This window comes from Cynocephalus volans, chromosome 3, assembly GCF_027409185.1.
Source record: "Cynocephalus volans isolate mCynVol1 chromosome 3, mCynVol1.pri, whole genome shotgun sequence".
Taxonomy (NCBI): domain Eukaryota; kingdom Metazoa; phylum Chordata; class Mammalia; order Dermoptera; family Cynocephalidae; genus Cynocephalus; species Cynocephalus volans.
In genome coordinates this window covers 54864608-54890827 of record NC_084462.1, presented here as the reverse complement: position 1 = coordinate 54890827, position 26220 = coordinate 54864608, and the positions used below count along the sequence as shown (strand labels likewise).

Genomic DNA, 26220 nt, shown 5'->3' with positions numbered 1-26220 from the left:
TGGGGTTAACTAGGAGAAGGCCTGGAAGCCAGGAATGGAGACCAGGAGAGGCTCATGCAGGTTTGGGCAGCTGAGTCAGCTGGGGAACAACCATTAAGGGGTGTTTGGAAATGCTAATTGGTGGACCTCAGACCCTCTTTGAAAGCAAATAGGTTTATAAGTTTAAGCCTTGGTATAGTCCCTTTTCAGGAATACAGACCACTTGCAAGTGTGCTATCTTTTGCAAAGAAAAGAGGGAGGGAGTAGAAGAGAGTGATTTAGAGCACCATTCACATTTATTTTATAAAGGTGCTATCAATAAGAACTTGGCGTGCCTATGCAAACGTTTATTCCAAGAGCATGGGGAAAAAAAAAAAAACTCTTATTGGTGGATTCAATAGATGATGCCTCTTTAGCAAACAGGCAGTTTCCATTAAGAAAAAGCCCAACATGGTGGTGTCCTGTCCTTGTGTTCTGAAATGCTGGGACTCAAGACACCCCAGACAGGGGTTAGTACCTCACAGGTTTAAGCACAGGGAACAGCAGAGACTCGGCACCATCTCTGCCTAGGTGGGATGGCCAAAGCCACCCTTGAGTCCAGATGGCATGAATTGGGAGTGTTTCCTCAGGGCTCCTTTGCACCTCGACCTCTTACTTCTGTAGTGTCTACGAGGTGTGTGGGAAGTGAGGGTTTGGTGCTACAGTTTCCCTGAGGTCCTGATCTGAATACTACTGTGCAGTTTTTCACCTTCAGGGAATTCACAAGCAAGTCCTGTGCTGGCCTGGGCTTTGCATTCTTGAGTTGCACATGGTGGGGGCCTTAAGGAGCCCCACCATGCCCTCACACACCTTAGAACTCAGGGACAGGGCCCATGGGACCCAGGGGTGGTAGGCGTCTTCACACCCATAGGTGCAGTTATTAGGCACTCTGACTTCCCAATGGCATTCTGGTGAGGAAAAGGAAGCAAGTTTGGGGCAGGTGGGCTCAGGTCTAAGGGAAACTGACCAGCTGTTGGACTGGTCCCCAGAATATAGCCAGCATTTCCATTCCAACAATCATGGTGGGATGGGGTATTGGGGCTTGAATCTGATCAGGGCTGGTCTGGCTGACCATGAGTCTATTGTGGTAGATCTGGGCAGTGATGCTATTGTTAACCAAAATTAATAAGGCTGTGATTCCATGCAGGGTCAGACAGCGGTCCACATGGTTTGAAACTGGCCTATCAGCCATTAGCAAGTTGGTGATGAGAAAGTCTGAGCAGGACCTGGTCATCCACCAGGAAAAGATGGCATGCTAGCTGCATTGTTAGGGCCCTACCTGAGTGACTAGGATTTGGCAGGACCCAGCATCTCAGCATCTCAGCATCTCACTGGAGTGGCACTCAGGACCTGGGGCAGAGACCCCGTCATACCGATGGAGGACTCACGGTGGGCACGGAGGAGGGCTGTGGATAGGTGGTGCAGGAGGAGAAATCTCTCCGGGCCACGGCAGCTGGCACATAGTAGGTGCTTCATGAAAGTGCAAATGAAACAGAGTTCCAGGCTCCACCTGTGGCTGAGGTTAGGCTTGGTTAGAGAAGCCTGACCCAGGCTTGGGAGCAGATGGGCTCACTGAGTGAAGATGTCCCTGATTGACACGGGCCGGGCAGGTGGGGACTCAGGAGAGGCTTCCACCTCTCAGGCCCTTCCTTATGGTGAGAGCAGCTGCATATGGATGAGCTCAGTGGCCAGAGGCTCAGAGGCAGGGCTCAGTAATGCTGCCAGCTTGTTCACGGTCACCCTGTGTCAGACAGCTGCGGGCTCTGCACTTCCTCCTCCTCGTGCATAGCGTGCGAAGAGAGCTGCTTGTGGTGGGACCTGAAAATCCCAGTGTGTTGTAGCTCTCACTCCCCACTCCAGCATGGGGGTCTTTCCTTTCAATTACTCACTGGGCACCGTCACTGCTTCCTCTCCTGAAAGTGGAGGCCCAGGCTGACCTGCCTGCTGAGCTCCACCTCGGGAGCCAGCTGTGGGGGTCTACATTACCAAGCCCCGTGGAATTGTGAGTGAATCCCATTGGTACTGGTCTCCAGAGGCGAATCTCTGCAGGGGTGGGGGCCAAAGGCTGGGTTTCCCCAGACAGTTTCGCAGGTGTGGAGGCAGAGGCACCACCTTGACCTTGAGTTTTCTATTCCCCCTAACGTGCAGGGTCAGTCTCCAGCGGTGTGCTGACCAGGCCCTAACAGAGTGCTGGTCAGTGTCTTTGTTGTGTTTGCCTCTCCTGTCCCACCATGGGGCTCCCCAAGTGGTGCCTCGGGCCTCCCTTCACTGGTTTGGATGATTTCTTTCAGGATATTAAATGCTCTTGCCCATGGGTGAAGCTGACAGCTCAGGGAAGGAGAGCTCCTGCCACAACCATGCCACATTTGTTGAGGGCTTTTTAAGAATCAGGCACGCCCCTCGGCACTGAAATAAAAGACTTAGCCCCTGCCCCAAGGATTGCAAAGTCTTGTGAGGGAGACGGGCAAGTCAGAGTACTAGACAACATTGCAGTGTCCTGTGAGAAGTGTGGTCTCTCTGTGGAGCTACCCTTTGCCAGCACACACAAGTGAAGTCATTAAAATAATGAACTACCTCCACAGGAGTGGGTATCTGCCACCTGAACCCCCCTAGTGACAAATGCAATGCTTCAGCCACCTGGTTCCTCCCCTGGTACCTCCTCACCCCCATCCCACTACATTCCATCCCCCAATGCAGGAACTAAGGATCAATTCTTAGCCTAGGAGGAGGCCCTGGGGACCCTGACCCAGCGCTTTGGCCAGAGTCCATTTTGTTCTGAGTTTGTGCTCTACTGGGTGTTACCTTTTTCAAATATCAACTCTGGGTCTGTGATGGACAGCACAGCAGAGGGGTTTGTGACCAAGAAAGAGGGGGCCAAGGAAGGCTATCAGTTATGGTGACATCTGAGTTGAGTTTTGAAGGGTGAGGATCTGAGGAGCGTGTGTCAGTCAGCTCTCCTCGGCTCTCTATTTTGTGCTTCTTTGACCCTTGACCTTGAACCTCAGCCCTGTCCCAGACTTTAGACAGCTCTTCTCTACTGTGGGATGGGGCCCACCTGGTCCCAGCTTCAAGGAGATGCTGCTGGGAATCCCTGCGAGGTCTGAACACTCACTGAGCACAGAACCGCACTCAGGGCAAGAAGAGGGCAAAGAAAATGGATAAAATGCAGTAGACTTTGTTGTCAAGGGATTTATGCTATCATGAGGGAAGCCAGGCAAATAATGCCTAGATACACAGGTGACAGGATCATATACAAACATCAGCAGCCACCCAGAAATAATTCCCCAGTAACTGGAGGGTGAGGCTGGGATCGCTGAGTGGCTGCAGCTGGGTGGTGATGGTTGGATGCAAGCTTAGTGGAGAGAGGAAGATGTGGCTTATGGGAACCCCAGAAGGAGACGTCCAGATCCACAGACATTCGCTGAGTACCCAGGAGCTGTCAGGGAGAGGAGCCAGTGCTGGGTGGCACGTGGTTTTTTTTGGCTGACTTGTATAGTGCAGGCTGGGTTACAAGAGGAGGAGGAAGCAGTGGGTAGAGGTGGGGGAGGGGGTGTTTGGGTGGGTCCCAGTCTACATGCACGTCACAGCCTCCACCATTGTGGCTACAAGCAGGGTCACTCTTCCTGCCATGGTAGCCCCAGTTCTTGACCTCAATCCCTGCACAATCCAGGGACTGCTTTTCTTTTTGGAGGGGAAAATAAACATTCTTTGAGCACTAACATATTTCAGGCAATGTGCTAGGTCTTTTACAAACACTATTTTAGTTTGTGGTTATGACTCCTCCATGAGGTCAGCATCACTATCTCTATTTTATAGATGAGGAAAATGAGGCCATAGAGATTTCCCAGCTTGTCAGTGACAGGTGGAGAGTCAAGCCCAGTGCTGGCCCCAAAGCCCGTTATTTTTCCATTACACCTAACTGCTTCCAAAAGTCCAGGGAAGAAGAGGCATGATGATGCTTGGCAGGCTGACGTCTCTGTTGATGCGAGCACACCTCCCTTAAGAGGCTAGATTTTTCACTTTCTATGACAGGAAGAAAGGGAACCCAGAAATAAGGGGAGTGAGAATCACAACAGCACCTGTGTAGGTCCTATTAGCAGTCCCCTTTCCTCTCAGCTTCCATCTGGATTTGAGCCTCGGGGAAGCATCTCAACAGTACAAGGCATTGTCACAGAGAACAGAGAGAAAAGGCTGCTTCTGTCCTCAAAGGCTCTGTGGCTCTTCATAGACCCCTAACCCTCAGTTACAGATTTCCTGCAGGGTTAAGGCTTTCTAATAGAAGTTTTGGTTTGGTGTGAGAGGCTTTTGTTAGCCCCCGTGGGGTCTTGAGCTTGCGAGGGACACGTTCAATGTCATCTTTGAGAGAGTGGAGCCAAGAACAGGATAGAGCACAGAGACTGGAAGCTGAAAGGCCTGCAAAGAGGTTGTTGTGTCCTGAGCTTGAGGCTCTCTGATAGGGGCTGTGGAAATAAAAGACAAGGGAAATTACTAGAAATATCAGGAAGGAGGGATTGGTAGGATATGAATCTAAGAGAGTGGAAGATGTCAAAAGTGTCTTCGACAGGCACAGTTAATAGATGGTTGCTTTCACTGTCCCTCCATAACTGTGCCCATGGCAGACATCACTAATTGATCACAGCTCTTTTTCCTGCTCAACCTCAGACTCTGACTAAACACAGCAGTCTGTGTTATCTTTTGCCAACCCACTGCTATCATACATACGTTGAAATCTAGTCAACCTCTTTGCTGTGATGTTTCAAGCCAGGGGGACTCAGTGGAGGTCGTTTGGGAGAGTTTAGGAGGTAAGAGGGAGCTGTTCTGTTCTTATTTGCTCTTAGGAGTCAAGGGGAATGCATACTGTGAGAACAAGATCTACAGGACAGGGAAGAGGTCAGGCGTCAAGGGTAGAGCTGTAGAGCTGGAATTAATCTCTAATTAGGTACTAATTGAAGTCATGTGAATAGAGAGATGCCTTCCAAGAGGGTGAGGATATGGGGAAAAGAACAGATGGTTTATTGCCAGAGGAAGGGAAACTGGTCACGATGTTGAAGCAAGGGAGAGAAAAGTTCACAAGAGAGAAACCTGCATTTTCATCACTTGGATGAGGAAGACCATCTATCTCTCCAGCCTCTTAAATGAAAACCTCTGGAACCTTCAGAGATTGCAGAGCTAGTTTCCTTGCAGATTACAAGGGCTAATGTTAATTCATTCCTTTCAGGTCCCACATGTAAGTTGGTGTTTCTTCCAGTGCTCAGGTCTTTAAAGGAACTGGCCTCAGGACCTGCCTCCCTCCTGCAGCCCCGTTCCACGTCCCTCTTCAGCTGCGGGTGCAGCCCACCCTTCCTCCTCCATCCTGTGACTTCTTTCTTCTCTCTGGCTTGGTCACAGGCTGGCTTGCCATGCACTGAGGAGAGAACCTAGCATCTGATGGTTACCTTGACTAATCACTCTGACACCCGCAGGTTCCGGAATAATTATTCCTGCAAAGTCAAGGACTCCTTTTCCTCCCAGTGACCTGGAATTACCCTCTAACGATGAAAATGCCCCGAGCTTTGGAGCGACTTTTCTGCATTAACTGTGAGGCACAGTTGCAGTGAGAAAATCTACCCTTTTAATAGAGGAAAATATTGCCCTCGTAAGTCTTTATGCAATGCACTTGAGCTTAATGCTCACTTACCAATTCGCCTTTATAACTTCCATATTGAGTGAATTAAGTCCTCCATGCGGGTAGTTATTAAAGAAGTGATAAGTGCTTTATAATTCAGTAAAGGGTTGCCTGGCCATTTCATATTTTCCTAAGGAAATTGGCCACCCGAAGGGCAGCACTCTCAGAGCCCCCTGGGGCCAGCTGATCTTAGGCACAGAGCTCGCAGTGTTGGATTACTTTCAAGCCAGCTGCTCTGGCCTGGACCAATCTCCTTCTTGCTCAGACATTCTCCTCCAAGGCATATTGGGAGTAAGGGTCAAAGTCAATGTCTCTCTCCCTGTCTTGGGCTGTTTCTACTCTTGATCAAAGACCTCCATTTTCTCTCCTGGTTCAAAGCTAAGATGTCTAGTAGGTTTTATAATCAACATGGTTTGATTCTCATCTGTAGACAGGAGATTTTTCCCAAGGCCCACAAGAGCTCCAACCCCCTGACCCCAACTTCATGGGCACAGCTTGCTTCTTTAAACGTTAGTCTTTTCAAATGGTTGGAAAAAATGCTGGCCCTCACCAAGACCTTGGTAACCATAGCTTTTTCATGACTTGCTGCAAGGTTGTGGGGTTCTGAAGAGGGAAAGTCATTTATTAATTTGTTCATTGAAATTTTCTACTGTGTCTTAGGAACTGGGCTGAGTGTTGTGGATATGATAGTGAACAAGACAGATAGATTGCCTGCCCTCATGGGGCTTGCATTCTATTAGGAGAGAGACAAAATTAAACAAGTAAATACATGTTGTAGTTCATACCTGAGACAGGGTAATTTATAAAGGAAAGAAATTTGTCAGACTCAAGGTTTTAGAGGCTGGGAAGTCCAAGAGCATGGTGATAGCTTCTGGTGAGGGCCTTCTTGCTGGTGGGGACTCTGCAGAGTCATGAGGTGGAATAGGACATCACATGGGGAGGGGGTTGAGTGTATATGTCAGCTCAGATCTGCCTTTTTCTTCTTATAAGGCCAAGAGTCCCATCATGGGGACCCCACCCTGATGACCTTTTCTAATCCTAACTGCCTCCCAAATGCCCAACCTCCAAACAACATATGAATTTGGGAATTAAGTTTCCAACACATGAAATGTGGGGGACACATTCAAACCAAGCAGCACATAAGTGAGATAATTAGATATTTTGACAAGTGAAATAAAGGAAATATCTAGAGCAGCATTTCTCAACCTAGGCAGTTCTGATGATATTTTGGATCAGATAATTCTTTGTTGGGGTGTGTGTGTGTCTCTCTGGTGCGTTGTAGGATATTTAGTAACATACCTAGCCTTTACCCACTAGATGCTGGTGGCACCACTCCAATAGTGACAATCAAAAATGTCTCCATACATTGCCAATTGTCCTCTAGTGGCAAAACCCTCCCCTGATTTGGGAACTCTAAGTCTAGAAAAAGTTATAGAGAATTGTTGTAGCTTGTCTGGTCAGGGAAGGCCCTTCTGAGGAGGTGACATTTTAGGGGAATCCTGATGGTGGCATCTTGGCTGAAGGAAAAATCCAATGCAGAGGCCCTGCAAGGAGAGAAGGAGGCTGGTGTTTTGTAGATCAGAAAGTGGACCAGTGAGGCTGCAACCATGTGAATAAAAGGAAGCTTTGTGTGAGCTGAGGGGAGAGTGGCTTGAGCCACATCACATAGGAATCATGTAGGACTTTGCCGGTGGTGGTGGAATTTTATCCAAAGCGCAAGAGCAGCAGAAGCTGTTAGAGGTTTTTCTTGGTTGGTTGTTTGTTTTGGTGGTGGTGGGGGCATGACAAGATTTATGTTTCAAAAAGTTCATTCAGGGCAGAGGTCTGGTGAGAGATACACACTAAGGTGCTATCGGTACGTAGATGGTATTCAAGGCCACGCACCTGGGTGATGTCACTTGAGCCAGGGAAGAGGAGGTGAAAAGAAGGGCCCCAGAGTAAGACTTGGTGGACTCCAACTCTTAGGGATCAGATAAAGAATATGCAATCAGCAAAGGAAACTAGGAAGGAATAGCCAGAGAGTAGAAAGAAACCCAGGAGAGAGAGAGTAGTCAAGGAAGCCAGAGAGAAGAGAAATGTTTCAAAGAAGAGAATGGTTAACTATGTAAAATGCTGCCAAGAGATGGGGTGACTGGACAACAGAGAAGTCTATTGGATTTGCCAACGTGGAAGTCACTGGCAACCTTGACGTGTAGTTTCAATAGAGTGGTAGGGACAGGAGACAAACTGGGATGAATAATCAGAGGGAGATGAGGAAGTAGGCCCCGTGAGTGTGGACAGTTGTTTTGAAAACGTTTGCCATAAAGAGGAATAGAGACAAGAGTTGGTAGCCAGAGGAGGATATGGAGTCAAGGAGGTTTTTTTTGGATGAGCTTTACTAGAACATATTTGTATGCTGATGGAAAAATCTAGTAGAGAGAGGGTGGGGGTATACAGGAGAGAAGAGGAAAAAAATAAATGAATTCTTGAAATGGTGAGAAGGACTGAGGGCAAGGGAGAAGGAAGGTCCACACGGGGAGCTGATAGACAGCTAAGCCCTTAAGTTCCATCACTGGCCCTTGTGGGGGTTCATTCATTCATTCATTCATTCATTCACTTACCCACTCACTCCCACTTCACTGAGCATTTGCACAGCACTGGAAGCACAGACTCATGGCCACTGCGCTTAGAAAACTCATGCTCTGGTGAAGGACATAGTCATGTGGGGAAGGGAAAGATGGAAAAGATGTGCCAAGGTGCCAAGGGCTTTCCTGTCTACTCCTTGTTTGGTGCAAGGGTGCCCTGCCTGCCTGTCCACTCCTGATACTGATCCTAGGCATCAGAATGAGAACTGGCCCTGGGACAGAGCTGTGTATATGGGGTTCTCAAGACCTCTGGGATTACCTCCCTGTTGCTGGGCCCTGTAGTCATTTTTCCAGGATGCCTGTCCATGACCGGGATGTTCAGTGGTGTGCTCTGGGCCACATCTCTCCTCAGAGATCAAGTTCAGGATGCCTGTGGGGTTGGACCAGGGCTCTGGACTACTCAGGGGGCCAGGGTGAGGGCCGTGCATGTGCTGAGTGTGGGGATCCCCGGGCAGTGAGGTGGGGCAGCTGCCCCTGTTTGAGATTCTGGGGGTGAGTAAGTGGTGAATAAGACAGATAACGAACGATCTGTTCTCATGCATCATTGCTCTAATGTAGAGACACTGACAAAAATACGTAATCAAATAATCAAATAAGACAATTACAGATGGTTATTAAGGGCTGTGAAGGACATAAACAGGGGCTTGTTCCAGAGAATGACTGGATGGGAAAAGGGAGGGTTGCTAACACAGGGGGCCAGGGCAGGCTTCTCTGAGAAGGGGAATTTTAAGTGGAGACCCGAGGCATTGGAAGGAGCCAGGGAAGAGTGTTTCATGTAGAAGTTTTGGTTAGGATTAAGCCTGGCATGTTTGAGGACCAGAAGGCAGGCTGGTGTGGCTGGAGCATACAGGAGGAGTGGGTTAGAAGGGGCCATAGAGGTGGCTGGTGGCCCTCTCGTGCAGGACTTTGTGGGCATGGTGTTTGGATTTCACGGTAATAGCAAAGTGTGATGGCAACAATATAGACTGTTGAAGAAGAATGAAAGGAGGGAGGCCAGTTGGAGGTGCTGGCTGTCCTCCAGGTCAGAGGTGATGGTGACCTGGTGCGCTGATGTGTGGGCAAGAGGGGGTTGCCATCCAGCAGCAGCCCAGGCGGGCAGCAGTGAAATTGGAGAGAAGCAGATAGACTGGGGAGGGGTAGGGCAGTCTGGTCCTAGCTTGGGGTTCAAGCAGAACAGCCTGGACTGCCTGGTGAAACATTGCTCCTGGGAGTCGGCCTTTTCTCAGTGGGTTGGCAGAGAGGGTGTGCCCTTGATCTTTTCTGCTGTTAGGAGATACAGCATCTTACTTAGCACCTGAAGCACACAGGTGTATGCACAAATGTTCCTCATTCCTGGCACAGGCTTTGGAGTTGATCAGGAAGCCGGCACAGAAACTGTCGTCTCCCATCTGTTCTCCACATGATCTGAATGTTCCTTTCTGCGGTCCCAGGGGGGTCCCAGATGCAGGGCTGGTTCACCGTGATCCTTGGTGCACAGCTGCTTGTAGGCTGGTGTGCTAATGTGCTGGCATGCTGGGATCACCAGGCCAAGCCGCCCCCCGGCCCCTCTGGCTCTTGGATCTGTCTCTCCAGGCGTCTAGTACCTCCTCCCCCCAACCCCTCCACCCAGCATCTGTCAAAGGAGTGAGAGCCAGGTGACTTGGCTGGTGTGATCTGATGTAGCTCCTCCCCAGCCTCCTCGGTGCCTGACCACCATGGAACTGTGGCTGCAGACTGTTTGTTTATAATGCTAAACATATCAGATAATTGAAAGCTAATGCTGCTGTCTGGATCACTAGACATAATAGGCCTGGATAATAAATCAATTTCCTCATTGCCCTACAAGCTTTGAAGTCAAATGCATGGCACATTTTGTGTGTTTGTGTGTGTGTGTGCATGTGTGTGTGAACATGCGCTCGTGCATGTGTGTGCTCCAACATTGACATGGAATTCCAGGCTAGTTTCCGCAGGCACCCAACTCTGTACTGCAGTTTGAACCTCCCTCTGCAGGATGCAGGTGAGAAGGTGATGGGAACCTCATGTCTGACTGGGGCCAGTCTGGATGGAAGGGACACCTGTGTGCAACCTTGTTTTCTGAAGCTCTTGAGTGCTGTGTTGGAGGAATGGGGTTCTCATATCCAATACAAAATAAATTAAAAAAATCACCCTATAAATAACGTCAAGGAAACACTAGTTTCAGCTGCCTCCTGCCAGGTTGCACCTGCAAGAGTGGATCTACTGCACATAATGTGAGTGGTGTAACGTAGGTACCACCAGGTGAATGCGAATTATGATTGCACCTCCAGGAAATCTTCACTTATTTGGTAACCTCAATTATCCAGAAAGGACATAGTAAGAAAACAAAGGTACATATCTACCTATCTACATATGTGTGCACTCATGTACATGTGTGTGTATGAATTTTTTCATATCCCCTTAGATCTTATTCAGATTCTGTTTATTCTTACTTAATACACAGCTCCCATAACAGTAAAGAGATGAGTATTTACTGCACTAGTGCTGTGTGTCCAGGCTGAAGTGAGGACTGGGCACTGCCTCTTCCAACCCTCACAATCGGCTTCCAGTGCTGGACCTCGTGCTACCTCCAGGTGCCAGCTCCTAACCATTGTGCTACAAGGGGCTGCAGAAGAGACTGGTCACAGCATGTTGGAAGGGAGGAGGGGTCCTGGGGACAGCTGCTCAAGAGGTGGTGGCTCACAGCCTGATATCAAAGAAAGAGCCAGAAAATTGTTAAAAATGGATGTACTAGCTGTGAGAATCAGAAAACATATCAGGGTAGGGCCTGTTGGGGTGGGGGTACAAGTCCTGCATACATCAAAATCCTCTGAGGGCTTCGCTGGGTGCTAACTAGCCCAGCAGACTAGTGAGGTAGGTCATGATAATGTAGGGTCATCAGAAAAAAATGTAAATCATGTTCTGTCTGCTCTGCTGAAAAAGGCAAAGAGGTGTGTAATGCATTTTAAGGGAAAAAGAGAAACATCCAGCAAGGAAGTTGAAAATGCATTTAAATTTAGTTGTCTGGAAAATTTGGTTACGAAGAACAGTAACAGTGAAAATAACAGCAATCTGACAGCAGGGGAGGAGAGGGAAAAGTCTGAACGGTGAGATGATACTGGGCCTGTGACGTCTAAAGGAAGGGAGGATATTCCTAAGTCCCATCAGCCAAGCTCCTGTCTTGCCAAGTGCCCACGTGGCCAGGAAGTTCAGCCGGGTGGAGGGCACCTTGTCTCTCTTGCTGGCTCCTCAATCTATCACCTTAGCTCTCTGGGGTTAGATAGCGGTGGATATCTCAGTGTCCTAGAATTTTCTGTGTAGAGGAGGTATAAATATTAAACATTAAATATTGGAGGCAAAAACAACTCTTAAACATATCCACATGAGATGTTTCTAATTAAAATGTGGACCACAGAGTCTGTACCATCTAATTTTTAGATGCTTGGAGATTGCCAATTCATTTCCATATCGTCCCAAGCCAAACAGGAGGGAGAGAAAGCTACGGTACAAAAGTGCAATCTAATTTATCCTAGCACAAAGGATTTTTGTATTCTTTATGGGTGTACCGATTCATATTTAATTTATGCCACGTCTCATTACAAAAATGGGTATGAGACATCTCTCTGTTGCCCTAGGTCTCCAGGATTTGGTGTTGCTGTTGTGAATCACTGAAAGTGGTATATTTCTGAGTTTTCTAATACTGCTGAAGAGACTGCACAGCCACCCTCTGACTTTGTGCTGCTGAGCCTGCCTGGCAGCATCATGGTTTCTAATCATGGAGGTCCACTCTGACCTCACTGAGGTTTTTGAGCTGCAGCCCTAATCCTGGCTCTGACTCTGAGGTCCACATGGTCATTTATTAGCTCCCCTTCCCCCTCTCTCTGGAAAAACGGTGCACATTAGCTCTTGGCAGAGCGGAGTAGTGATCCTGTGGTGTCATGGATGGCAGTGGTGAGAAGGTGGGGACAGGGCATTGAACTGACCCTCTGGGTGGAGAAGTCCAAGAGAGGAGCTTTTGGTGTAGGGAAGAGGCTCTTGGCCAGTGGATTCTAGCTTAGAGCTTGGTGAAAAGGGGCCATACTGCTTCTGGAATGGGTAGCCTGGCTTGGGCCATGGTCCAGTGGGCTAAAGAGTCCTTAATTTCCTCTCAGGTACTGCCCTTGGCTTGAGAGGGTCCTGGGGGCCACGGCTGTCCATTTTTTCCTCTGACCCAGACTCAGTGTCCTAGAGGCAGACTTTTTTTGTTTTGGCCCAAGGCCTCGTAGTGTTTGCTGAAAAGCAGTCATTTTTCAAAATTGATGTTGTTTTAAGCCATGGGATGCTTGCTTTTATAGCAATCTTAGGCAAAAGCTTTGTGATAAAGCAAGGCTTCTCAATCTCGGTATTATGGACATTTGGGGCTGATAATTCTTTGTTGTGGGGAGCCGTTCTGTGCATTACAGTTGTTTAGCAGTGCCCTTGGCCTCTACCCACTGTATCCCTGTGCTATGCTTTTTCCCCGGTTGTCATAACCAAAATTGTCTCCAGACAAAGTCAGATGTCCTCTGGGAGGCAAAATCACCTCGGCTTGAGGACCATTGTATTAAGAGACTAAAGTGGAGGTAATTTATTTAAAGTAGGGGTGGGAGCCTAGAGGGCCACCTCTTTGGCCTCTCCCCAACCCCCTTCCCTCCCTGTTTCTGATGGCAGCAGGGACAGCAGCCAGATTGAGCACAGGGCTGCGGGTCTCTGTGGGTGTCACCAGCCCTCACCATGCACCCGTGTTCCCCGCTTGTACTGTGTTCTTTTCCCCTGCAGCGGGGGCGGATTTGTGAGATGCCTCGGCGGGGATGGGCTGGTCCAGCCTGTCGCAGTGTTCAGGTACCTGAGCTTCCTTTAAAAATGTGAAGTTATTGATTGTTTTTCAACACAAATGCTTTATAAAAACAATCTGGACAACCCAGAAAAGCACAGAAGAGGAGGAGGCACATGTGATCATACTAGGTTGAGGTAGCCACTGTTTACCATTAACAAAAAGCAAACCAAACCTGCTCTCCTATCTCATCCTATTATTTATTATACCCTTTAGAGCCTGCCTTTTCCACTTCAACTCATGGCCTCCCTAATAGCACAAACCAGCCAGCAGAGTTACCAAGTGGTGAGTCACAGGAGAACCTGGCAGGTGCTCTGTCGATGTCATCCACAAATGTCAGGGTTGCACCTTCGCCATCCGGCTCCTCCTGGGAAACTGCTCTGACGCAGTCGTCCGCACATTCCTTGAACATGTTTATAAATTTTTGCTTGAATCATTTTCCTGGAGGTCATGAATGACAGGTTTTCTACCCCTTCCTTTCTGCCATGTGGGGTTTTTATCAATGATTGCTGAGAAATGACAACTTCCAGCAAAAGCATGATGCCGTTTTTAGCTTGGAAACTGAGAGAAGACTGCTCAGTCTCTGGGAGGCATAGAGAAAAAATAATCATCATGGCTAGCTCTTCCTGAGGACTTCATGTGTGCCCTGCACTGCCATAAGGACTTTATGGCACAGGCTTTCAATCAACACATCATTCTCACGAAGCAGGTATTTTTATCATCTCCATTTGACAGATGAGAAAACTGAGGCATAAACAGGAGAAGTAACCTGGACAGGGTCACATGGATAGAGGGAGTGCTGAGGTCAGGAGGTGCATCCTGGCAGCCGGGCTCTAGGACGGGGGTCAGCAGCCTTTCTTTGTAAAGAGCCAGACAGTAAATATTGCAGGCTTCGTGGGTCATCTGGTCCCTGCAGCAACTACTCACCTCTGTCATTGTAGCTTGAAAGTGGCCATAGATAGTATATGAGTGGGAATGAACACAGAAATTTGAATTTCTTGTAGTTTTCACATGCCACAAAATATGATTCTTCTTTTGATTTTTTTAAAAATGTAAAAGCTGTTCTTACCTCTAGGGCCATACAAAAGAAGGCAGCACGCTGGATTTAGTCCATAGGCTATAGTTTGCCAACCGTTATTCTAGAGCCTTGACTCCTAACCACACCATTGAACTGTGGCTATCAAAATGCTATTCCCGGCGCCGGCCCCCGTGGCTCACTTTAGGAGAGTGCGGTGCTGGTAGCGCCAAGGTCGCAGGTTCGGATCCTATGTAGGGATGTCTGGTGCACTCACTGGCTGAGTGTGGTGCAGACCACACTGTGCTGAGGGTTGCAATCCCCTTCCCGGTCAAAAAAAAAAAATGCTATTCCCTGATTTAGGAAAGTTCAGACCCATCAGAGGAAGTGGGGGCCATTATTCTATTTACTTTGCATCAAGTTCATTCATTCATTTCCCTGCCATGGGTCAGTGTGTGCATAAGTTGGGGAAGGGTCAGTGTGTTGTGTGGGCATAAGAATATGAGGGCTGAGGAGGGTGAAGTTTTAGAATGCAATAATGATTGACAGGGCCAGCCCCATGGCTCACTCGGGAGAGTGCAGCGCTGGTAGCGCCGAGGCCTCGGGTTCGGATCCTATATAGGGATGGCCGGTGCGCTCTCTGGCTGAGCGTGGTGCAGACCACACTGTGCTGAGGGTTGCAATCCTCTAACCGGTCCCCCCCCCCGCAAAAAAGAATGCAATAATGATTGACACCTCAACCTTCATAAGAACACATTTATGGAATTCTAATGTGGGCTGAGAAAAATGATTTCATTTATTTAAACAATTTGATTGATAGCCACTTGTTGAGAGCAGATTCTTGTAGGAAGCTGGGTTCCCATGAATGAATGGTGCTCTGTACAAACACTGTGATCTGCCTGGTCATTTCTATGGACCAATGGCCCAGGGAATACACTGGGGGGACCCAGTGGCATAGATAGTTCTCCTTCTGACCTTCTTTTTCATTTGTAATGTTGCCACAGTCCCTGCCCTGGTGGGATCAGACCAAGCAAGATACCCTGGGGCTCTGAGGCTTCCATGGAGAAGACCTTAGAATTGAGACCCAGTACCAACCTGGCCACCTGGTCCATGTCCCAGGCAGATACCAGTGTCTCTGGCTGCTCAGCAGGGCCTCCAAGAGAATGTGGTACAAAATGGGCTCCCAGCACACCTTGTCACTGTGTGGCTCTGAAATGTGTCCAGAGGGCCTGGCAGCCACCGTCCTGCTCGCTTCCTGGCTCTGGCTCGACTTGGCGGCAGATGGCCGAGCCACGGGGGTGGCGGGGCTGGAGTGGAGACGTCTGGGGAAGGTGGCTGTCACTTTTCTGTCCAGAGTGTGTCTTGGGTAGCTCTGTCCTAGGGTGAGCTGTCACCTTTCTGCACTCTTCACTAAGATGGTATTTAGACCTCATGGGCACTGACCAGAAGGTCTGTCTAACTCTGGGAGGGTGGGCGCGGGCAGTAGAAGACCTTTTCCTGGGATCCTTTGGTGCTCTGGGATAGCAGGTGTGTACGAGTGGTCATCTTTCACCAGCTTTAGAGCTGGAAAGGGCCTTGGTAATCCGTAGCCTAATGGTTCTCAACCTGGGGACCCCAAAAGCAGTAATGAGGGATGTTTGTCCCTGGCATTTTGTCAGTATCAAAAGAACTAACAGAAATCAGACCCATACCCATGGCAAGCCTTTTAATTGCTAATAGAACTGTTGAATTTCTTTGCTTTGGGCTGAAATGTATGCACTGGGTGAGTTAGCACTGGTTTGTGTCTGTTGATAAAAGGCTCTGGTTAACACTGATTTATATCTTTGATTAATAAATACAAGAAGATGAATTAATTATTACTTGATAAACGTAGTGTGCTTGCTAGACAGAAATCTCCTGAAACATGAGATGCCTTGGGAGAAAGTTCTAAAAGGAGATTTTCGTGATGAAAAGGGGAAAAACTGCTGATCTAATGCAGCCTTCTCTCTTTACAATTGAGGAAATGAGAGACCCAGGAGGTTCAGGCACCCACTCAAGGCCACTGGCTACTTAGGTCTCAGGATGAAGCGAGACTTCCAGTCTCACATTCTTTTCGTGGCATTATGGTGCCTCGCCGGTGCTTAGGTGGCCCTCTCCTCTCTGGAGTGAGCTCAGCCAAATCAAGCCTTTGATTTTCTTGAGGTTCAGGATGGACTGGGCTGTGATCACCCAAGTGGGGCTGTCAGTGTCTGGACCTGGTGAGCGCCTGAGGCAGGTGTTTGTCCTCCATGGCTTCTCTACCCAGAAACCATGCCTGCTAGCAAGCCACCTCCTCCTTTTTGTAAACCATGTCATGTGTATGTTCTTTATGGGCAGGAACTAAGAAAAAAAAAGAGCGTGTTCTTAGGACATCTTAAAAAAGGGAAAAGAAGGAAAGGCAACAGAGGGAAACTGAGTCAGGAAGACATGCAGGGAGATTTGGTTTCAAGTCTTTAGAGAGTGGAGTCTTTCTGGAGCTGAGGGGGACACATTAAATGGTGTCTGTGGGCCAGGCACGTTGAACCAATGATTCCACTTAATGCTCATAATGACCCTGTCAGGCCACTGGTGTGAAGGCCACCATGCAGAGGAGGAAACTGAGGCTCAGAGTTATCTGGTAACTTGCCAGAAGGCCTGGCTCGCATTGACTGATCCAGGATTCAAACCTGGGTCTCCCTGGCTGTAAAGCCAGCACCGCCGTTCTACTGTCCCAGCTGACCTGACCTTGCCTCTCTCCTCCTCCCTGCAGACACATAGAGAACTGGCGCAGTCTGCACACGCTCAACGCTGTGGACATGGAGCTCTACACCGGACTCCAAAAGCTGTGAGTGCTCCAGGCCACGGGAGGGGCCTCTTGCAGTAGGAGGGGTGGGGTGTCACCTGTTCACATTCTAGGTGACAGGTGTGGCAAGGCTGCCATCTGCGCTTTACCCCTTGAGTCTCCTCTTTTAGTGGAGTTGGCATCACCTACTCAGGGGGTGTCAGAGGCTGTCTCTTCACTCCCCTCATTTCCCCCAGGCCCAGAGAGGTGAGGTGCTGCAGGAAGTCCCTCCTGAGGTTCGGGTTTTAAGGCAGGCCTTGCACCCAGGCCTGCAGGGCTAGTCTCTTCCTTCAGCCTTATGCTTGACTGATGAGCCCTGCAGAGTACCAGCTTTCCCAGTGACTCCTCCATTGGACTTCAGTGCTAGTGGCTTTGGGACCTGGGGTGGGGATGGGGAGAAGGTGCAAAGAGGGTCCAGCCATGTTGCTGCTGGACCAGCCTTGGCCCCTGCTCTTACTCACTTGGCAGAGTGGGTAGAGAGCAGCTGCCTGTACTAGCCCAGCTCCTCTTGGGGGGTGTGAGCCCGGATGCTTCCCACGAGCACCCCAGTGGGGCCACTCTGTGATAACTGGTGATGAAAAGATGCAGATGACCCATGGGAGTCTGCAGGTCCCATCTTGTCCTGACCTCTGCCAGCCTCTGCCCAGAGCAGACGTTTTGCTGCCCTTTGAGCTCTGCTGACCCTCTTTTCCTCTCTGCCCAGGACCATCAAGAACTCAGGACTTCGGAACATCCAGCCCAGAGCCTTTGCCAAGAACCCCCACTTGCGTTACATGTGAGTAGGGCTGGGCTGCAGGGTGGTTGGCGGGCACATGACAGGGAGAGAATCCTGTGCAGTGAAGCCAGAGGCCTGAGATCTAGACCTGGCTGTGCCACTGTGTGCCCTTAACTTTCTTGGGCCTCCGATTTTGCCTTGTAAAATGAGGATTTTGGATTTGATGATATCTAAGGTTCCTATGAGAAGGGAAAGTCTAGGGCTTAGAGGGAAAGTCTTCTGACTCCCAAGACTTTGTTCACGTTTCATGATGAAATTTGCAATTTTATGGGAGTGTACATGATAGGAAATTCCACTCATATGTAATGTGAATACTACACTTCTATGACAATTTGTAGGTTCTGAGAGAGAGAGAGAGAGAGAGAGAGAGAGAGAGAGAGAGAGAGAGAGAGAGAGAGTGTGTGTGTGTGTGTTGGGGGTTGGGGGTTGGACAAAGAGGGAAAAGCAAGACCAGACCAAATGTTATATATAAATAGATTCTGGGTTCAATGGTAAGAGCTCAGAGAAGTAGAGACACCTGTATAAGGTCACACAGCTTTCGTTAGCACCTCCATGCTGGAGGTCACATGGCTATGTGGGGGTTCCTGTCTGTGCCTCCCTCTCCGCATCACTCCCCTCTCCTGCCTGCCATATTTGGCAGGTGAATGGCACCTTCAGGGGCTGGCTCTGGCTGGACCTAGCAGGGGTAGACCCACAAAAGCCTGACGCTTCCTCTCCGAGCCTATTCTGGGCTGATGGACCCTGGGATTCAGTGAAAGGACTGCCATTTCCTGGGGAGAAGGTGGGCATGAAGCCTAGGGTGAGTGATCAGGGAAATGCCAACCCGCTGCACCCTCGGGGGCATACTTGTCTGGGTCAACTCTTCTTCCAGAAGAGTGGCCATCCCAGACATCCACTGGCATGTTCCTAAATGGCAGAGATTCTATAGGAACCAGGTCTGGTGGGGTCTATTGAATTTGGGGAGAAAATAGAGGAATAGTGTGCAGACTAGTCTTTCCTTTGGCCAGTTGAAAGCTTTACTGACTGAGGCACTTTGTAATTGATAGTGGAAGGGCGCCCCAGTGGTCTGGATAGAAACCTCCTAGGAGGAGGCAGAGCATCTGAGGGAAGCCATCGGGAAGAGGAGGGTGGGGCGGGGGGAAAGGAAGAAATCGTAGAAAATTGTGGTGGGGAGTTGTTTCTCTTTGGGGGGTCCTGGCCTTACCCTCGGGACCTTGTGTGTTTTCCTAAGCACATAGTGAGTGTTCGATAAATATTTGTTCACCAGTAATGGCCACCTGTGCTTTGTGCCGAACTTTCTTTCCTCCCTCTGGAAACAGCCAGCTCTGTGGTCCTTGCTTAGGGCCTGCTGTGTTAGCTACAGGGGACTGTGACCTCCCTGTCAACTGTCTAATTTAGCTGCTGCCCCCTTGCCCTAGTCTAGCCTCTGTGGTGAGACTATCCTGATGTGTGTTCTTTGCAGCTGGAGGCATAGCTGGGACCAGAGGAGGGCCTTGGACCAGATGTTCCAGGTGTTTATTTTATTGGGGATGTGGATTTCTTTGTAAACTATCCCAAGGGAAGAAGCTCTGACATCTGAGAAGTCTCCCTTTTCATAGGAACTCATACAAGGGTCACAAAGCCAAATGCCCACGGTGGACCAGATATGGACAGTAGAGGCTGGGGACCATGTGTCCCCACCACAGGTGCAGCCAACCAGCAGTTCCAGCTGACTGCTGACATGTGGAGGTGGGGCTCAGTGTTGCCAGACTTGTTTTTTCAAGAAAAGCTGGAGATCCATGTGAAACCACTCAAGTTTCATATGCTGGTGACAAAAAACAAAACCTTTGCCTGCGTGGGCCAGACGAAACCGTCTGTGGGCAGAATATGGCATGCAGAGTGCCAGTTTGTGGTGGAGGGTCATACTTGGGGAGGGCACCTGTCAATGTGGGAGAAGCTCTGTCCCCTTTGAGAAAAGGGGCTGGGTGTTCATGCCCCAGAGCTTTCTAGGGCATTGTGTTCCCTGCAGCTCTCGGAGAGATCGAGAGGGCTTTGGGACCCATCACATTTCTACAGGCCACAGAAGTGGGAGCAGGGGTGCCTCTTGGGCTATGGGGGTTGGTGAAGTGCATTGTACCAGAACATGTTTTTGTCTTACCTTTGAAACACCTGGATGAGGGCCGTGACCCACCATCTCTTTTGGGATGATCTGGGGTCTTCTGGGTGGTGGAAGCCATAGAGGAAGATGGGGCTTTGCAAGATTCCCAAGGCTTTGGAGTCAGGGGGGTCTGGTTGGAGTAGGGCCTGATGATACCAGTGAACCTGCCCATGACCTTGGGCCCTGTCTTCTCTGGGACACGTTGTCCAGCTCTTGCCAGAGTACTTGCTGTTGGCTATAGGGGGATCACCAAGAAGCATGGATCACTGTCAGTCCATTCCCAGTTTGGTCTGGCTGCACACTGGGGCCAAGCTGGGGTGCTCATTGTGGTGCAAGGTCAGCACCGAGTCGAGGGGCTCTGATAGGTGCTGAGGGGCTTCCAGGGGATCCTGAGGGTCATAGAGAAAGGAGACAATAGGATAAGACATGTGCACTGGCTTCATCCATGGGTTTTATTTATTAACTTTTCCTATTTATGAAGACACACCCCAAAATCCTGATTGAGTAAATTTCCCGGCAGCTTTGGGACATTTTCTCCTGGCAAATGGGCCAGGTTTCTCTGCTATCTCACAACATCTTCTATTTCTGTCCTCTAAATACATTTACAAGTCTTCAGGCCCCAGCTGAGCAATCACAAGATGATCACTTACTCCAGCACTAATTGCCAGGCCCTGGCTTGGCAGCTTTTTCTTTTTTTTTCAGGGCAATGATGAGAGCTCTTTTCTTCTCCCCTCTGTACAGAACAAGAAGCAGGAAGTGATATCATTGCCCGTATACTGATGTCAGGTTGTTCAGGTTGTTTTGGTTGGTTCCACCATCTCCCATGCTGAGCTACTGTCGCACTAGTCAGTGCAATTGTTCCCTGCGCCAGAAAATGGACCAACAATGCTAAGGCCAAGTTTTCTGCTGCAAAGAAGCTGGAGATTAGGACTCTTGGGCCCTGCTTCAAGCTTTATGAGTGACTGACCATCTCCTCTTGACTGCTTCAGTTTTCTCTACCTTTTGTTGAATCTGAAAAATGAGATATTGATTAATATACACCAAGGGGAATCTTTTTTGAGAGACTGGAATATTTGTGATTCTTATATCCCTTTCCTGATCTTAAGCATTTTGGGTTAAAGATCCTTAAGGATAAGGATTTCCCAAATTGGTCATCAGGATAGCTATTTGCTGATCCATGGAGCGGGCATAATAATAGCGTCTATCTAGGGATGGGATGTGGTAAAGATTAAATGACAGGAGGCACATACAGCAATTAGCCCAGTGCCCGGCAAATAGTCAGAGTTCAGAAATGAGAGCTGCAAATAATTATAGTAATTGTTGTTATTGGTGGTGGTGATAATAGAATCAAAGAGGAGGGATTAGATGACCTTGATGGCTATTCTGACCACTTCTTTATTCTGGAAAAACTGGATTTCTGTCCTACAGTGGAGTCCATCTCTCTAGTGACTGGGATACTCATATTCTCTGGTGTCTTTCCTCCTTGAATCCAGATGAATAAACCCCGATGAATTCTGTTCTCTCCACTTAACTTCCCTTACTATAGGCTATATGTAGATCCTTCCATAGATGCTGTTAGTTTCAGCTAGGACCTAAGCAATTGCAGTTGATGAGCCTACAGCTTTCTCTATTTCCATCTGATTTGAGACCATATCCATCATCAGCACTACTGAAGTTGGACTGTTCGCCAAGTCCTGTGAATCCCGGCTCTGCAGCTCGCTACTCTCTCCCGTTATGGGGTTTGTTTTCTCTGGTGTGGCTCACACACAGACTGGATCTCCACGGTCTGGGGTCCCCATGGATAGAGTCACGTAGATGCCTATCTATGAGCTGCACTCGAATGACAGTAATCCCTTTCATCTTAGAGCACGTCATGGTTTTCAAAGTGCTTTCTCATACATTATCTCACTGAATTCTCGTAACCATTCTGGGGCAGTGGTGTGGTAGGCAGCCTTACTTTACAGCACAGGAGACGGGCCCCGAGAGGGTCTGACTTGCAAGTAGCAGATGTAGGACTGCTCCTAAGTCCGCTGATTCTCTTTCCAGGAATCTTTCCGTTATACCTTCTGGCCAGAAGGGGCAATTTTTTCACAGAAGCAATTACAAATAAATTACTAAGATGTTTAGAAAATTGCACGAATAAGGCTGACATCAGAAGAGAAGAGGGAAAGGCTAACATTGATTGAGAAATTGCTATGTGCCAAGGACTGTGCCTTTTGCAAATATGAGCTCACTTACTCCTTACAGTAACTATAAGTTAGGGTTCCTGTGCCCCCATTTGGTAGATGAGAACACTGAGGCTCAGAAGTCATATCTGAGTTCTTCTAAGGTCATGTAGTAAGTTAGTGGAACAGTCAGGATTTAGACTCCAATCACTTTGACGCTGAAGTCCGTGTGCTTTTCTACATCCCAGGAGGGTTTCTTCTCTCTGGTTTTCACAGTGAGAACTTCTTATGGGAGGGGTGGACATCTTTAAAGTTATGTTACAGAGCTGCTATTTTCCCCTGGGGATTGAAAAGAGCTCAGTTGAGAAAGCTCCGTTTTGTTTCCCTTTCTATTCAGGTCAAATCCTGTAACAGCAGTTATTTTACAACCTGAATGTCTTTATTATGAAAGATTTCTTAGTGTTAGCCTATTGCCCACTTATTTCCAAGAATATTTAATGTAAGATTCCAGCAAGCCAAAATAATTTATTTAATCCCTCTCAGTTGGTTGTGGTGGGATCTCTCTTGTGTTCAGTTTCTTGCTCTTTTCCAAAAAGCTCTGAATGCCAGATTGTTCTGTGTCTCTCTGTTGTAAGCAAACGTGTGCTCGATCTTCAGCTGGGAGAGCCAGCCCCTGGGGTGGAGTGGGGAGGTGGGGAATATTGGGCACGATTGTGCCAACTGTGTTATGTGTCAAGGAGAGAAAATCAGCAATGCTGGGTGGAGAGGGAAAGAGGAAGTAGCAGTATTCCTACACTTTGGGGATACTGGCTGTATAGGTCATACAAAACATGGTGAGATTGATTTATTATGTGTTATAAATCACTCAACGTTCTTTTCCCTTGGAATAACCCCCAGTTCTGGGTTCCAAGATGATGTGTAGATATCGTGTCAGTAATCTTTTGTCTCTCTGCCTACCCCTTACTTCCGCACTGAGACTTTTCTCCTAGTCCCAAAGGGAGCGCGTAACTGGCACGTGGGTCCCCCTCACGGCTTCTCCACAAGTCTCCTTCCTCCTCTGTTCTGTGTGGAGGACTTAGCTGTTGAATACTGTGTAGCCGACGGTGAGGAGCGTGCGCTTTGGAGACAGAAAGATGAGGGTTCCAATCCTAGATCTTCCACATCCTTTGGTGAGCTACTGAGCTTCCATGAGCTTTGAAGGGAATGTGGGAGCTGCTGCTTCATAGGATTGTTCTGAGCTTTAAATAAGACAATGCTCAGCAAGTGCTTAATGCAGTGCATTATGAAAGACTTAATATATTTTTTGCTGTTATTAATGACTTCCTCTCTGCTCATTGGTCTCAAACGTAGATAGTTAAAGCTGGAAGGGGCCTTCAAACCAAACTCCCAAATTTATATTCCTGTCCCTGCCCCCATCCCTGCCCTTTACATTCCTATATTGAACTGCCTACTTGGGTAGCTAAGTCACGTGTCAACCTTAACTTGGCCAGAATGGGCTTCTTGATTTCATACTATCTCCTCACTCCAAACCTGTTTGCCTCCAATGTTTCTTGCTCTTATAAGTGGTACCATCCAGCAAATTGCTCGGGCCAAAACCTTAGGAGTCATTGTTACACTTCTCTTCCCTCTTCCTGCCCTCTGCCACCCTTCTGCCATTCATTTTATCCAGTCCATGAAATAGTCTGTGCCTGTCTGCTTTCCTCACCCTCTGTATCTACTGTCTTGAGCCACCGTCCCCTCTCTTCTGGCACTGTGGCAGTGGCCTCCTAACTTAGGTTTTCTTGCCTCCACTTTTGTCTGCTGCCTTTTCTTCTTAACACAGTTGCCAGAGTGATATTTGAAATACATAAATCTGATGGTGCCACTCTGAGGCTTAAAGCCCTCCAATGACTTTTTGCTTTATTTACACTAAAAGCTAAACCCTTTACCATGGCCACGGGCTTCCAAGTGATATGGTCTCCATCTCCCTCTCTGATTCTCTCAGACTCTTTGCCTGCTCTCTCTGCTGCAGACTTACAAGCCTTCTTTCACTTCCTTGAACAAGCTCATACCCCTTTGGAGTTTTTGTACTTGTGATTCATCTAACCTGGATAAATACCTTGCTCTAAATCTCTGCATGGCTGGGCTCTTATCATTCACTCCAATGTTACTGTCTTAACAAGGCATTCTCTGCCTGCCTAAACTTAGTGGCTTTTCTTCTCCTTAGAAACTTACCACTCTTTATCACGTTATGTGGCGTAATCTTTTCTCGGCCTTTATTGACTATCTGAAAGTATCTCATTCAGTTATTTGTTCAAAAGTTTATACTTTGTTTCTCCCACTAGAATGTAAGCTCCTATGGAGCAGGACTTTGTGCTGTTTACACAAACGTCCCTAGCACTCAGAACAATGACAGTCACAGGCCAAGTGATTGGTGGCTGTTTGTTGAATGTATGTGTGACTCTAATCTGATTTGATCACTCTATGGATGAGAGGATGGATGTCCTTTTTTTCTTTTGATTTGTTTATTTGAAGAACACAGCTAACTAGCCATGTTAGAATAGCAGATGTTGATTTTATTATTTATTTTATTATTATTTTTGAATATACATATTCATGAGGCACAGAACTGACCATCAGCACCTGTGCTCAGGATGTGGTCAGCAAATCAATGCTATCAGCATGCCCCCCATCTCAAACTGGAATTGTTCCCATGTCCCCCATCCAACCTCTCCCCAACACTCCTCTCCCTCACCTCTCCACCCCCTGCCCTGCAACCCTAGGTCTGCTCTCTCCCTCTGCAAGTCCAACACACCACTGTGATCTTTCCTTCCTTCCTTATTTCTATCTTAGCTCCCACTTATGAGTGGGGACATGCAGTATTTTTCCCTCTGTACCTGGCTAATTTCACTCAACGTAGTTTTCTCCAGGCTCATCCATGTTGCTGCAAATGACAGAATTTCACTCTTTTTTATGGCTGAGTAGTATTTCATGGTGTGTGTATATATATATATATATATATATATATATATATATATATATATATATATATATATACACACACACACACACACCACATTTTCCTTATCCAATCATCCATTGATGGACATTTAGGTTGCTTTCATACCTTGGCTATTGTGAACAGAGCTGTGATAAACATGGGAGTGCAGGTATCCCTTTAGCATTATGATTTCCATTCCTTTGGGTATATACCCGGAAGTGAGATTGCTGATTAGTATGGTAGATCTAAGAGGATGGATGGATGGATGTCTTGGGTGGAGAAGAATTCTGACCAGTATCCCTACAGGTAAGAGCTGGGCCAGGACTAGCCCCCAGGTCATGGTACTCTCAGTGAGGCATTCTTTCCATCATATTATTCTGTCTACTTTCCTTGGGTCCTATCTAGTCATAGCTCCTCAGACTTTGATGTGTGGCAGAAACCATTACAGTCCTGTTTAAAAGAAAGTATATAAGGGCAGATATTATATGCAAAGCATCCATAGTATAAGAATGTACAAATACATATAATACAGAATCATATTACAGTATCACTCTGCTGAAATGTGATGCAAAAACTTGCAGAAAAGGCAGGCCATCTCTTAGAGCTTTTTTCTCCTATAGTTCTGCCCGCTCAGAGCTTCCATTAAACCTGGTGTTTGAGCTGCTGCCTCTAAATAAACCTCATCACTAATTTTGTTGTTTTGATGAATAGTTAAGAGTATGTGCTCTTGAACCACATTGCCTGAGTTTAAATTCTGGCTCTATCATATATATCTGTATATCTTGGACAAGTTACTTATATGCATATCTGTGCCTTAATCTTTTCATTTGGAAAATGTGGATAAAATGGTCGTTAGCAAGATTAAATGGCTTACTGCATATGAAGATTGAGAAGAATGTCTGGCCTGTAATGTTATTAATATTCTTGAGGTGACAGTGTGACAGTCATCTTTTTGTATGCAGCTGAATAATATGTAGAGAAGTTTGTGAGTCTTCCGTGTTTACCCCCAGAATGCTGCTTGCTGCAGAGAATTTATCAGTGTACAAGATGTGATTCCCGCCCTCAAAATTCACCATCTATTTAGGGAATGTGGGGTCTTGAAAAAGCTGGGGCAATGGATCCTAATTTTTAAAAAAATATATCTTGAGAATGTGAT

At 47.8% G+C, this 26220-nt stretch overlaps 1 protein-coding gene across 7 annotated transcripts in view; it reads left to right on the top strand.

Annotated features, from left to right (window-relative positions):
• Positions 1–26220, top strand: part of NTRK3 (neurotrophic receptor tyrosine kinase 3) — a 358581-nt gene that overhangs the window by 49805 nt on the left and 282556 nt on the right. For all 7 annotated transcript variants that reach the window (XM_063089452.1, XM_063089451.1, XM_063089450.1 and 4 more), the window contains exons 2-3: positions 16936–17010; positions 17711–17782. In XM_063089452.1, the coding sequence (XP_062945522.1) occupies positions 16936–17010; positions 17711–17782 (147 nt within the window). The remainder of the gene's footprint in view (positions 1–16935; positions 17011–17710; positions 17783–26220) is intronic.